Source organism: Podarcis vaucheri (assembly GCF_965113315.1).
Source record: "Podarcis vaucheri genome assembly, chromosome: 15".
NCBI lineage: Eukaryota > Metazoa > Chordata > Lepidosauria > Squamata > Lacertidae > Podarcis > Podarcis vaucheri.
Window position 1 is genome coordinate 43016959 of NC_138753.1, and position 14133 is coordinate 43031091.

The window sequence follows — 14133 nt, forward strand, 5'->3', positions numbered from 1 at the left end:
AGTTTCTGAATATCAGCTGCTGGAAACTGCATGTGGAGAGAGTACTGTTGCAATCAGGTCCTGCTTTCAGATGTCCAATGGGCATCTGGCTGACCACTGTGAGAACATGATCTCAGACTAAATGGGCCATTGGCCTGATCAGCAGGCTCTTCTTATCTTCTTATGATGGATCAATGGCCTGTCTCAGCATAAGCCAGCTTCCTAAATTCCATCCCTGACATCTCAACTAGGGCTGCAAAAGACCGTTTTCTGAAATCCTACAGGACCACTACCAGTCATTCTAGACAACACTGAACTGAGGCACCAACAGACTCTGTATAAGGCCGTTTCCTATGTTCCCATATCTGAACAAACATGGCTGATCCAATATTTTTCAATCTACTTTGGAGCTTACCAAACACATTTTTTGGAACTAACATAGCAAATCATTTGTATATGCATCAGCCTTTGGGCTTCTTTTTTGCTAGTTTTTAGGGCATTTCCCCAAAGATTTAACTCTAAAATCTGGAGTAAACAGAGAAGGAATATAATCGGGAACCCTCCCAGCCTATCCCAGCAATCCAGCGCCTGCTTACCTTCATACATCTCCAGGATATGAACTGTATCACCAACCTGCAAGGACAGCTCGACATCTTGGACGGCATCATAATTGTAGATGGCTGAGAAAAGGGGGGGGGGGACAGAACCAAACAGTAAATAATTGAGATCAGGGCTGGCGTCTGTATCCAACATCCTAAGGCCAGGGGAAGTGCTACAAGCCACTATTTAAAAAATTCTCACCTTGTGGCACTTCAGGGTATTGTGGAAATTTTTAGAGGGCCACCCCTCAACATGCACTGAAAGTTAGCTATGGCTGTTCCTGGACCATATTTATTTAAAAGGATTTCTTAACTGCTTACTGTAAAAACAACAACACACAACCTATGCAATATAGAAAAATGATATAAAAACAAATGGGTCCCTTCAGATTTGTGTCTTATTGCAGGGGTCTTTCTTATGCAACAATAATAGTGCAGTTATTCTGCTTTAGTCTGTCCTGTGATTTTTCTCTCAATGCTACCACATGATTGCTGTCCAGAGAAACGACAACACAACAAGAGTGAAATAAACATAAACCAGAATATTTGTGGTATTAAATAAATACAGGACTTTGGAAGGATATTCACTGACTGGGAATGAAGCAGTGGCACGACTCCCAAAAACTTTTATTGGAAGAGGGATTGCATATGACTATCCTCATAGCCACCATGAGCACAAATCATCATGAATGTGCAATAAGAAGCATAATAGGTTGTCTCCAAAGTTAGTTCTACTCAGATGTGGCTAAGTTACGTACATTAACTTTATGGGTTTATTCTGAGTAACACTTAGCTTGATACAATCTTCTGAAAACTGAAAAGCAGCATTATAAAACCAGGGACAGGGAGAAACAGGAATTCAGAAATATCAGGATTCAGTCTTGTGGGTCAGGGAAGGCATAAACAAACAGAGAGATGAATTCACAAGGCATTGGAAGCAACTAATAGATGATGCTTCATATAATGTAGGTATTTTGTTTGTTTTGTTTGTTCTGATATGCTAGAAGCTTGCAAGTGTATACAGTGGTGCCTCCGGTTACGAACTTAATTCATTCCAGAGGTCCTTTCTTAACCCGAAACCGTTCTTAACCTCAGGCACGCTTTCGTTAATGGGGCCTCCTACTGCCACCACGCCCCTGGCGCGTGACTTCCGCTTGCATCCCAGAGCAAAGTTCGCAACTAGGGGCATCTACTTCTGGGTTAGCAGAGATCATTACCCGAAGCATTCATAAGGAGGACGGTACGTAATCCGAGGTTCCACTGTATATGTTTGAGCAGTGTTTTATTATATTTTCTTCACATACTTGTTGGTACATTGCCCTGGACTCATCTCAAGGGAGGGAAAGAAATAAAGAATAATCCCACCTGGTGGATACTAGGGAGAAAGCCCCCTGAAGTCTGGTTCCAGCCCTGATTTGAGCTAAGAACAAAGCAAGGAGACAGAGGGTTGCAGTCAACCAAGTTTTACTCAAGAGTAGACTCTTTGAAATTAATGGACATGACTAAGCTAGGCTCATTCATTTCAGTAGGTCTAACTCTGAGAGAAACTTAATTGAACACCACCCAGAGCATTTAATCCAGGGCACACAGCTGTTTGTAATCCATCAGGAGTCTAATGAACTCCCCAGATGTTTCCAAGACCTGCTACCGAGAGAAAAAGGAAAACGTTCTGCTGTGAAATAAAACTGGCCTTTTTAAAAAAAAGGCTCAAGTGAGCATTTTTGCTCTTAGAGTTGTTATTGTAGGAGGGATTTAAAAGAAAAAAGAAAAATCAGCCTAAAGAGGTAACAAAGAGTAATTTTTAAAGCCTTGAAAGACCAGGCACCAGACTTTGGGCCAGAGCCATCTCTCAATCTAGCCAGCCTAGAAATGTTGTTGGGGTGTGTATACACACACACACACACACACACACACACACTCCCTCAGCCAGCCATGAAAATCATAAGGCCAGTTACACACACACACACTCTCTCTCTCTTAGTCTCACAGGCTTGTTGACAGGATCAAAGTTATGAGTGAGCAATGCATGTGAGGTCCTTGGAGAAGACAGGCCAACGCTCTGACTCTACAAGAGGCAGCTTCCTATCTAGTTCCGTGTTGTCTGCACACTGACTGGCAGTCGCTCTCCAAGGAATAGTCCCAGCACTGCAAGGAGATACCAGAGACTGAACCTGGGACCTTCTGCAGGCAAAGGAGATGCTCTACCACTGAGCCTCTCGGAGACAAGGCAACACTCGCCAAGTTCAAGTCCCTCCTTGGGCACCAACTCGGTGAGCAAACTCGGTCAGGCCAGTTTTTTCCAGCATTCTTGGGGGAAGCCAAGCGCTTTGCACGCCTGGTGTGGGTGTCACCTCCACTCCGCATGCATAAAGCAGGAATCAGATTGTACAGAAATGACTCTGACTGGCCTCTCCTCATCAGACAGGCTTTGACGATGATATATCCCCATGGGAGAAGAATAAAAACACATGCTTCTGAGGACATTTATGCACCAATCTACAAGAACCGGGTGCATTTATATTGAGGTATATTACTTCCTGGCCTTGAGCCAATATAAACAAATGGACTGTGGTTTACCACACAGGAAACATTGCACTCACGTTTCCTTTCAAATATGGCAGCAAACAAGCTGCTTGGATTCTTCCCAGTGGACGGGGCCTGGGTCAAAATGCAGTTATTTTAAGTTTCTACATATGCTAGCCTTTAAACACACTCCCATTTACTCTATGACCCAATACTGGTCTTAGAAGCGGTTTATACAGAGCGTTAGCCACAACCTGTATCTATCTTGTTGTTTCTTATTAAATACTGCATTTTGCATTTTGATGCACTTTCCCCGAAACCAGCTTCAATCCAAATTAAGAAAAATGATGGCCTAGCTGTGTTTTTAGCTAGTAATACACACCCTGTTTCCTTCCAATCATTTTTATGCCTCATAGAATCATAGAGTCAAGCATGTGTCTAAAATAACTCCAGTGTTACCAGAATTGTGCAGAATTGCTATCGTTTATTATTTTCCCTTCCTTGGTTCTGGATCTGCTCAGGGCAGATTCACATGGGAACACAAACAGTGGGGATCGATAAGAGTCATTAAAAAAAAATCCAAAAATATATAATAAAAGATAACTGCACAAGTACAGATGGTTCCCAACACATTTCAAGGAGACCCTTTTATCAAGAAAAATGTCTGTAAAAACAATAGAGAATTACAGTCTAAACAGATACTGGCCTGGTTCACGTGCCACATGGTAAGAAGTCAAACTACAGCTGGCTGCAGAGGTGGGGAAGCTCAGCTCCGGGGCTGACTCCAGCCCTCTCCACTTGACCCATGGGACTTTGCGCAGGTTTGGGCCCCACCCCAGGTCAAATCCTGCCCTGGGTGTGCCTCAAACCCTCCTTGAATGGTCTTGCCTGGCTGGTAAGGACTCTTGCTTACCTGAATGGAGGAGTGTGTGTGTGAACACAGAGAAACCTCTTGCTTTTTGCATCACTGGAATGTAGGCTACAGTATAAAAAGGCACGAGGCATATTCATTGTTCTGCCTATTTTTGTCCCTGGCCACAACCATGCCTTGCCTCTGCATTGGCATATGCCCCCCCCAACAAGCCCCCATCAGGACACTAGCTGGGGTGAAGGGAGTTCAAAACTTCTGGAGGGCACCAGCTGGTGAAGCCTGCGAAAAGCAGTGGGTACTCGTCTACACCAGGAACAGCTCATAAAAAAGTCCCCTGAACTGAACAATGTCCTAATAGCCCGTTTTACAAGAATAAAATTATTGGGTTTTTTAATCTGCATATAACACCACATTCATTATTTCATCGCCCACCCTGCTCTCATTTAAGCAGTGCATGCACAACTCCTTTCTTGTTAATGAAAAGCTGTGAATCTCAGAGGTTGTCATATCCACTTTGAATTGCCCCACCAGCTACATGTTGAAACACAAAAGAAGTTAGATATCTCTTCAAATGTAGGATTTCCTAGTAGGAAACCCTGACAGGGAAGACATGTGGTTTCAATCAAGGCCGAGTTTCTGCAAATCCAGCGGAAAAGAAAGGAAAGGAAAGGAAAAGATGTTAACCTGAAAAGAGACTTAGTGGGGACTGGTGCTCCCTGGAAGGGGCTGGGCAGCAGGTACGGAGGGTGACAATAGGCAGAGCCAGAGTCCATTACGGGCTGAGTCAACAAATTCTGGCTGTGCCACAATCCTCCTCCCTGCTAAGTTCTGCAAGGGTTAAGAAAAGGCTTGTAAAATGGGGCTGTTTGGAAGCAAGAAGGCAGGCAGGTGGGGAGTGGCTCAGGGCAGACTGAGATTGATTGATTGATTGATTGATTGATTGAGTTTACTTAAACGCTGCTTTTCCACAATGAACTGTGCCCAAAGCAGCTTACAGAAAACATTCAAAACATCAAAATACGGGGCTTTGGAGATTCAAATGTAAAGTACAGAACATGTCAGTAAATTGAAAAATGACAAAAAGATCACAACAACAACAATCTAGGCTTAAAGCAAAACAGGAGTTAAAAAACAATAACCTTTCTGGTCTTCCTGCACTCCAAGGATCTGTAAATGGTAGGGCAGTGCCCTATAACAGAACAGCCTCCACTGAAAAAACAGGACCCCCCCCCCACAGCTGCACAGCCCATTTAAAAGCACTATGATACCATTTTACACAGTCTTGGGTTCCCACAAAGGATCCTGGGAAGTGTAGTTTGATAAAGGTGCTGAGAACCATTAGAAAACCCCTATTCCCCCGAGAAAGCTACAATTCCCAGAGCTATTTAACAATCAATCCCGCGTTCCAGAGTACTCTGGGAACTGTAGTTCTGAGAAAGGGACAAAGGGGTCTCCCAACAACTCTCAGCATCCTTAGCAAACTACAATTCCCAGGATTCTTTGGCTGAAGCCATGGCTGTTTAAAGTGGCACGATGCTGCTTTAAATGTATGGTGTGGATGTGGCTTTGTAACACTGAACTGGCTGTATGGAAGAAACCAGGCAGGTGGAGGCTGGATGAGGGCAGACTGAAATTGGTGGGTGGCTGCCGCCCCATTTCCCCTAACGGATGAGCCTCCCCTGAGACGGGATTCAAAAGAGATACCCTCTGCAGAGAATCAGATATGATCCAAGATATTGGCTATTTCAGAGGAGAGAAAGCTTAAGGGAAAAGCTCAGGTACTACAGCAACTTCTTTTGCTCAGCATGTGTTCAGACACACCCTTTTCCAACCCTGGGACATGGAACCTTTGACACGGCAGATATTGGGGGTCAATGGTCGTGGACGCTGGAAGATGCATTCCAGCAATATCTGGAGGGCCACATGTCGTCGTTGCCCCCCCCGCCCCCGTTCTAACTGTAGAGATGTTCACACATTGCACTCAACAAGAGCACACAAATAGTTGCACTGTGCAATTATGGAATTGTAATGTTCAGCGAGTGCACAGTCTGTGTACCCAACAGCTGAGCTGTACAAATCAAAAAGTACACAGTCACACAAATGCTTGGGCAACTGTAGAGGCAACTGTACCTGTTTCCAGTGTAATGTGTGAACAATCCATGTACATCCCTCACCCCAATCCATTATTTTGCACCCAGCAAACCTCAGGTTCCCAGTAAAACACAAACAAATTAGGAGATCTAGCAGGCCAGTAGCTTGCCTACCCCTAAAAATCAGTTCACTTGTAAAACAGAGGAAGATTCCACATTCCAAAAGTCACTATCTGTGAGCAAACAAAACAGAGTTTTGATGCAAGTCATTACTGGGGCAGAACACAAAGCAGTGAAGTTTCATCCATTTGATTGTTCCATGAGAACAGAGAGTCACTGTATATAAAATCCTTAAGGCAGCTAGTAGCATGCAAGTTTATGAAAAACAAATTGCCAGGATTTTACCCCCTGGGAGCTTTTACTACTGGTGTCTGGTACACACCAGTCTATTGGCAAGTTCAGAGCTCTCTTCAGGTATTAACACTGCATGATGTTTTATGTGCATTACCGTATATCAGCTCTCTTGCTTTTGTGTGTGAGAGAGAACAGAATTAAAAACGAAGTTTGGGTATTTAAGATCACATTTTTCTTGCACCAAATGACAACAACAACAACAACAACAACAACAACAACAACAATAAGTTCTACCTATGGAATTCAGACAGTTTTCAATAAAAAAGTCAAAACACAGCAACTAAATTCAATAGTCACCAACAAAAACTGAAAATAAAAAAACACCTGCAGCAGCATATACAACAAAACTATTCATTAAAAACCAGGGAAAGTTTTTAAAACATCCTTAAAATCCTGACCTGATGGCACCAGATGCATCTTTCTCTCTGAAGGAAATTCCATAAGATAGGAGCCACCACTGAGAAGGCCCTATCTCTAGCACCTGTCAGCCAAAACTGATCTTAGAAATGGTCACACAAGTAAGATCTCTGAAGCTGACTTTAAAACATGGGCCAGTGAATATAGGTGTTGACTGCCCTTCACATAGGAGTAGGCATCTTGCCCAGATTAGAAACATATTATTCAACTAAAAAGGTGTTGCTGAACCTAAAGACACTCAGCAAGTGACAGAAGTGAGATATGAACCAGGAAGACCCCCCCCCCCGTTTAAAAACCTCACACCTGCCACTCATTCAGTGAGCCACAGGGTTAGGCAAGAAGCTAGCCCAGGAGTAAGCAATGTGACAACTCATAGCCAGTATGACCTATGGTCAGGGAAGACAGAAGTTGTGGTGCAAGAATATCAAGCGGGCACCACCTTGGCTATCCCTGTGCAACCCTCTCAGCCTTAAGCCACATCCACACCATATATTTAAAGCACATTTATATCACTTTAAAAGCCATGGTTTCCATCTAAGAATGGAAGGGGCTACAATTCCCAGCACCCTTAAATTACAGTTCTCAGGATTCACTGGGGAAAGGCCTGTGCTTTAAATGTATGGTAAATGTATGGTAAGGATGTGAAGCAGGTGGCGCTGTGGTCTAAACCACTGAGCCTTGGGCTTGCCGATCGGAAAGTCAGCGGTTCGAATCCCCACGGCGGGGTGAGCTCCCATTGCTCAGTCCCTGCTCCTGCCAACCTAGCACTTTGAAAGCATGCCAGTGCAAGTAGATAAATAGGTACCACTCCGGTGGGAAGGTAAACAGCATTTCCATGCGCTGCTCTGGTTCGCCAGAAGCAGCTTAGTCATGCTGGCCACATGACCTGGAAAAACTGTCTGCGGACAAACGTTGGCTCCCTCGGCCAGTAAAGCGAGATGAGAGCTGCAACTCCCGAGTCGTTTGCGACTGGACTTAACTGTCAGGGGTCCTTTACTTTTTTAAGGATGTGACCTAGCCTTTCAACTGCAATATGGGGATAATTTTGAATGCTGAAAGGATAACAGACTGCCTAAACCTAGCACCGCTGTGTGTTAGAAATGTCCACCTGGGAATTTCTGGTTCATATCTGAGCCACTGTGTTACGCCAGCTCTCCGTTCCACATTTCCCTTAAAGAAAATGCTGTGCACAACTTATTTGGGAGCCTAGATGATTTAATGGGGGGGGGCTGAAAAACTGGACACTCCCCAAACCTACCAACCCACAGTCTCCTTTTTATTCACTTGTTTAGCTTGCAATTTGGGAGCTGGGAGCTGCTTTAAGTACATATACAGATTGTAGAATATATAGGCTTTGTGGAATTCCCTGATAGGGAAGGTCAAAGGGACAAACACTGCAGCTGGCCAGCAGTAAAAATTTATGACCTACAGCAACCACTGGGATTGCACAAGGTAAAGGCAGCCAAGGGGCACAGGTAGATTCCTCAGTGGGGTTGAATCAAGGAGGGTCAGTTACCTCTGGCTACATGCAGAGTTTTTAATTTGCAAACAAGAGAGGCACAGGTATAGGGAATCTTTAGCCCTCCAGATGTTGTAGGAGTACAACTCCCATCACCCTAGCAAGCATGGCCAATGGCCAGGAGAGGGTGGCAATTGGTCCCAGTATCTGGAGAACCAAAGGTTGCCCACACCTGTTGTAAGTCAACTCAAAATAAGACTGCTCAGTGCTCTGGTTTAAGGCTTTGGCTCAGAGGTAGGGCATCTGCCTCACATGCGTAAGATCCTAAATTCAATCCCTGGCTTCTCCAGGTATGGCTGGGAGAGACCTGTTGGAAATTCTGGAGATACACTGCCAGTCAAAGCCAAAAATACTGAGCTCAATAATCTGACTAAGGTCTCATTCACACCATACATTTAAAGCACTGTGATGGATACCATGGTCGGTGGTATCGAAAGCTGCTGAGAGGTTGCACTCCAAGAAAGTCTTGCAAGATTGTGCTTGGTACGCATGAACACACACACACACAAACATCTTTTGGAGCCAGTGAGGCTGTAAGGTATTGGTCTCTCTATTTATGGTGACAACCTTCCCAATGCCTTCCTTAGAGTGGTCCCTAGAGTTGTCCACCTTGCTCCATCTTTATGTTTTAGGTAAACAGAATAAAATAATTCATGAGAAACAAAAGAAATTCATAAAGACTGGAAGACACAAGATTTACCCACCCGGGAAGAATGGCAGATGAAGTTGATGGACTATATGGAACTGGCGGAAATGACTGGCAGAATCTGAGACCAAGGAGAAGAGTCGGTGGAAGAAGACTGGAAAAAGTTTAAAGATTATTTACAGAAATACTGTGAAATTAATGAATGTTAGAAAAATGTTGGAATGAAGTTATATGGCTTTAGTAGAAAGGCTATAAGGAATTAAGTATAAATAGATTAATAAAGGGAAAAATAAGGTTAGAATGTGTTAGGATAATTATAGGATAGAAAACAGAGGAAGATGGAAAGGAATTGCTGAAACAATTAACAGAAGTGGAATACAAAAAGGGAGGTGTGAGGAGGTCGTGGAAATAAGTGAATGAAAGTTATGATATTGAAATTGTTTTGTGTCTTAAATGGTTTTTGTTTTGTTTTGTTAATCTTATGTGTTAGTGTTTTGTAGTGTTTCTGTACGGTGTTGTATTGCTTCTTTTTTTTCTTGTTTCTTTTTTTTGTAGTGTTGTGTTTAAACTGTTGTAAAATTAATAAATATTATTTTAAAAAAAGAAATTCATAAAGAAACCACAAGAGAACAAGTGGGACCTGCACAAGTGTGGAGTGTTGTTGCAGGATTATTGTCAGCCAGCCAGCCACACCCTCTTTCAGGAAACTGAATTCCACCCCACCAGCTGTCAGTCAGCATTCCATGGCCACTGAACATGCTCAGTCCTCATAAGGCAGTTTAGGCTTCCCTCCTCCTTAGTTTTTCCATGCAGAAACTGGAGAGTAAAACATCAGAACACCATTCATGGTGCAGAGGCCTCTGGAAATAAAAGCATTCTGGCCAGGCATCAGAAGTACAGCAGGCACAATGTGATGCCTCTGATGGAAGGGAGACCCAGAGCTGGGTTCACCGCACTGAAGGCGCCATTCTTTGTTGACATGAGTTGTGCTTCTGGTCCATGGAGGACCACCAAGATTGCTGCGACAGATAATTATGGTGGTCAGCCTGGGACATACCAAGTAAGGTGGTCCTTGAAGTACATTTGCGAATGGAGGCATGGTATCTTATTTAGAAAAGGGTTACTCCCATTTAGAAGGGGTGGGGAATAAAAGGACGTCAGATTTGAAAATGCCTCTATTGTACTTCTGGCACTTTTTGAAGGTTCCATGTGATTGTGTCTTTAAAAATGGACACTTCCACATTCTCCAGGTTGCAGTGATGCTCCACAGAAAAACAGCCCTGTGACACTTTGAAGCTTATCAGATTTCATTTTTTTGTGGGCATGGGGCCCACATTGGTGGAGTGTTACCCTGATGGGGCAGTGTGAAGTGTGTCTGTACAAGGAACTCCTTTCCATCCCCATTCTCACCTGGTTTTCTACCCACCAGCCCTCAACAGTCAGACAGCATTCCGTGCCCACTGAGCATGCCCAGTTCTCATTCAGCTGTTCTAGATTCCTTTGTCCCCCATAAGTTCCTCCATCATACCCCAGCGTTCTGCCAAACTTTGGTTTCCCTCCAAGGTGGTATTTCCATCTTGTGCATGGATGGGGCCATTTGGCTACTTAGAGATCTGGGATCACTGTTGGTTGATTATGATACATAGATAAAAAGAGGAACACCTATAGACCAGGTGTCAGCAACCTTTTTCAGCTGTGGGCCGGACCACCATCCCTCAGACCATGTGGTGGGCCAGACTATATTTTGAAAAAAATATATGAATGAATTCCTATGCCCCACAAATAACCCAGAGATGCATTTTAAATAAAAGGACACATTCTACTCATGTAAAAACATGCTGATTCCCGGACTGTCTGCAGGCCGGATTGAGAAGGTGATTGGGCTGCATTCGGCCCCCAGACACTGACAAACTGGAACGTGTCCAGAGGAGGGCAACCAAAATGGTCAAAGGCCTGGAAACGATGCCTTATGAGGAACGGCTAAGGGAGCTGGGCATGTTTAGCCTGGAGAAGAGGAGGTTAAGGGGTGATATGATAGCCATGTTCAAATGTATAAAAGGATGTCATATAGAGGAGGGAGAAAGGTTGTTTTCTGCTGCTCCAGAGAAGCGGACACGGAGCAATGGATCCAAACTACAAGAAAGAAGATTCCACCTAAACATTAGGAAGAACTTCCTGACAGTAAGAGCTGTTCGACAGTGGAATTTGCTGCCAAGGAGTGTGGTGGAGTCTCCTACTTTGGAGGTCTTTAAGCAGAGGCTTGACAACCATATGTCAGGAGTGCTCTGATGGTGTTTCCTGCTTGGCAGGGGGTTGGACTCGATGGCCCTTGTGGTCTCTTCCAACTCTAGGATTCTATGATTCTATGACCTTAGGTTTCCTACCCCTGCTATAGACTGTGGGGGCTAAAAGGACACAAAATGCAAGCAGTGCTGAATGGCTATGATATTTCTGTGCAAAGTTTGGATGCATATGAGATGAGAACAGTGACTATTCACCAACAGCCATAACTAGGGATAGCACAATCTTCCTAGCTTTATTTCTGATTTATTGGGAAGCCAAGCAATCCGTCCAAATGTGCACAAAGCAGTTAAATGTCAGCCTCATCCACTGCTTAATTTCAGCTCCCTTCATGTGCTGGGAACATCATTCAAAATTGCATGGCTTTGTATGTGTGTGTTGTCTTATTTTGTGTCTGACAAATAACCCCTTCGAAGGCTCCCTAGGTCTGGGGCACAGTATCCAAAAACTTTCCTCTGAAGATCAAAAGGCCTTTGTTACCAGCAAAGGACCCATCTCCTTGGGCAATTCCTTTGGGGTTGTTTTTCTCTGCACTTCCCCCCTCCCCCAAAGAAAGTCACTCTTGTTTTGGCTAGAGCTTGGCAATGGCCTGCATAGCAACCCTTTCCTCCAAAGTGGTGTTCAAATGCCAGCTTTAACTACATGGCTGAAAAGTGCATAATTCCCCCTGCCATAGAGCAGTTCGTGACTCCTTTGCTTGAAAGATGTAATGAGGTTTGAGCTGCTGAGTGAGAAGGCCATCAATGCAGCCCATTGTTCTGAGAAGAAAGCCCCCGGACAGTTCTCTCTCTCTTTCTCTCTCAGGGGTTCAAGCCAAAATGCCAGTGGAGAGGCAGGGAGGCTTGCTCAGAAAGGAGAACTCTTATCACCCTTTGCTTGAAAACTCGGATGGGGTGGTGGCTGTGTGTGAACCAAGTGCAAATAGGCTGCACGGTTTTAACAAACAAAAAACTAAGGTGTTAGGGAAAAACTTGACGGTTACTGAAACAGAGGGGTTTCAGAAGGAAACAGAACTAAACATTGTTAAAAAAGTGAAATACCTGGGGGTCAATCTGTCTTCTAAGAATTTGAATCTATTTAAAGATAACTATGAAAAATGTTGGTCAGAAGTCAAAAAAGATTTAGAAATTTGGTCAAGATTGAAACTATCCTTGTTAGGCCGAATTGCAGCTATAAAAATGAACGTTTTGCCAAAAATGTTGTTTTTGTTCCAGGCCTTGCAGATTGTGGACAGAGTGGATTGTTTCGGAAAGTGGCAGAAGGACATTTCTAAATTTGTCTGGCAGGGCAAAAAGCCCCGAATAAAGTTTAAAATACTAACTGATGCAAAGGAGAGAGGGGGGTTTGCCCTGCCGGACTTAAGGTTATACTATGAAGCTGCGGCCTTCTGCTGGATGAAAGATTGGATTTTATTGGAAAATACTGATGTCCTAGATCTGGAAGGCTTTAACAATTCGTTAGGTTGGCATGCGTACTTGTGGTATGACAAGGGGAAAACACATGGAATGTTTAAAAACCATATTGTCAGAAAAGCAATATTTATGGTCTGGAAAAAATATAAAGACTTATTGGAAAGTAAAACCCCGAGGTGGATTTCACCAATAGAGGCCAAAGCTCGGAAAACATCCAATATGGAGGCATATTGGCCGAAATATTGGGAAATAATAGAAAACATTGGAGGTAATTGGAGGTTGCAGAGCTTTGAAAAATTAAAGGATAAGGTGCAAAATTGGCTACATTATGCCCAAATTAATGAGGTTTTTAAGCTAGATAAAAAAATAGGATTCCAGGTGGAAAAATCGAAACTTGAGACAGAGTTGTTAGAACCAAAGACCAAGGTAATATCGAGAATGTACAACTTGCTGCTTAAATGGAACACTCAGGATGAGACAGTTAAATCAGCCATGATAAAATGGGCTCAAGACATTGGTTACAATATTATGTCTGAGGACTGGGAAAGGTTATGGACCACCGGTATGAAGTTTACGGCATGTAATGCCTTGAAAGAAAACATTATGAAAATGGTATACAGGTGGTACATGACCCCAGTCAAGCTTGCTAAGATATACCATTTGTCTGATAATAAATGTTGGAAATGCAAGGAGGCTGAAGGGACATTCTTTCACCTCTGGTGGACTTGTCCAAGATTGAAGGCCTTTTGGGAAATGATCTATAACGAGTTAAAAAAGGTGTTTAAGTACACCTTTCCCAAGAAACCAGAGGCCTTCCTTCTGGGCATTGTCGGCCAGAAGGTGTTAAAAAAGGATAGAACTTTTTTTATGTATGCTACAACTGCAGCAAGAATTCTTATCGCCAAGCATTGGAAGACCCAAGATTTGCCCACACTGGAGGAGTGGCAGACGCAATTGATGAACTACATGGAACTGGCCGAGATGACTGCAAGAATCCGAGACCTGGGAGAAGAGGCAATGGAGGAGGACTGGAAAAAATTTAAAGACTATTTGCAAAAGTATTATAAGCTGTATGAAACATAAGACGTCGTATGATTTGGAACGTTAGCCCCAGCAATGAAATTTAATTATCTATGAAATTGCTAACATTTGTGAAAGAATCAAAGTTTAAATGGGTAAAAATGATATTTTTAGAGTAAATGGAGAATAAGAGATCTAAACTTAAATTGCAACTGAAAATATAAAGAAACACACGAAATAAGGGTATAATTTGCTGATGACTTTATTATCAAGAATGCATTATGCGGGAGATGTGGGGAAGTCCAATGGAAATTTGAAATAAGCTGTTGAAATGGATGTGAT

General features: G+C 43.3%; 1 protein-coding gene across 2 annotated transcripts in view; it reads right to left on the reverse strand.

The window, feature by feature from the left end:
- Positions 1 to 14133, reverse strand: part of DOCK5 (dedicator of cytokinesis 5) — a 147306-nt gene that overhangs the window by 107734 nt on the left and 25439 nt on the right. For both annotated transcript variants that reach the window (XM_082200203.1, XM_082200204.1), the window contains exon 2: positions 576 to 659. In XM_082200203.1, coding sequence (XP_082056329.1) covers positions 576 to 659 — 84 coding nt within the window. The remainder of the gene's footprint in view (positions 1 to 575; positions 660 to 14133) is intronic.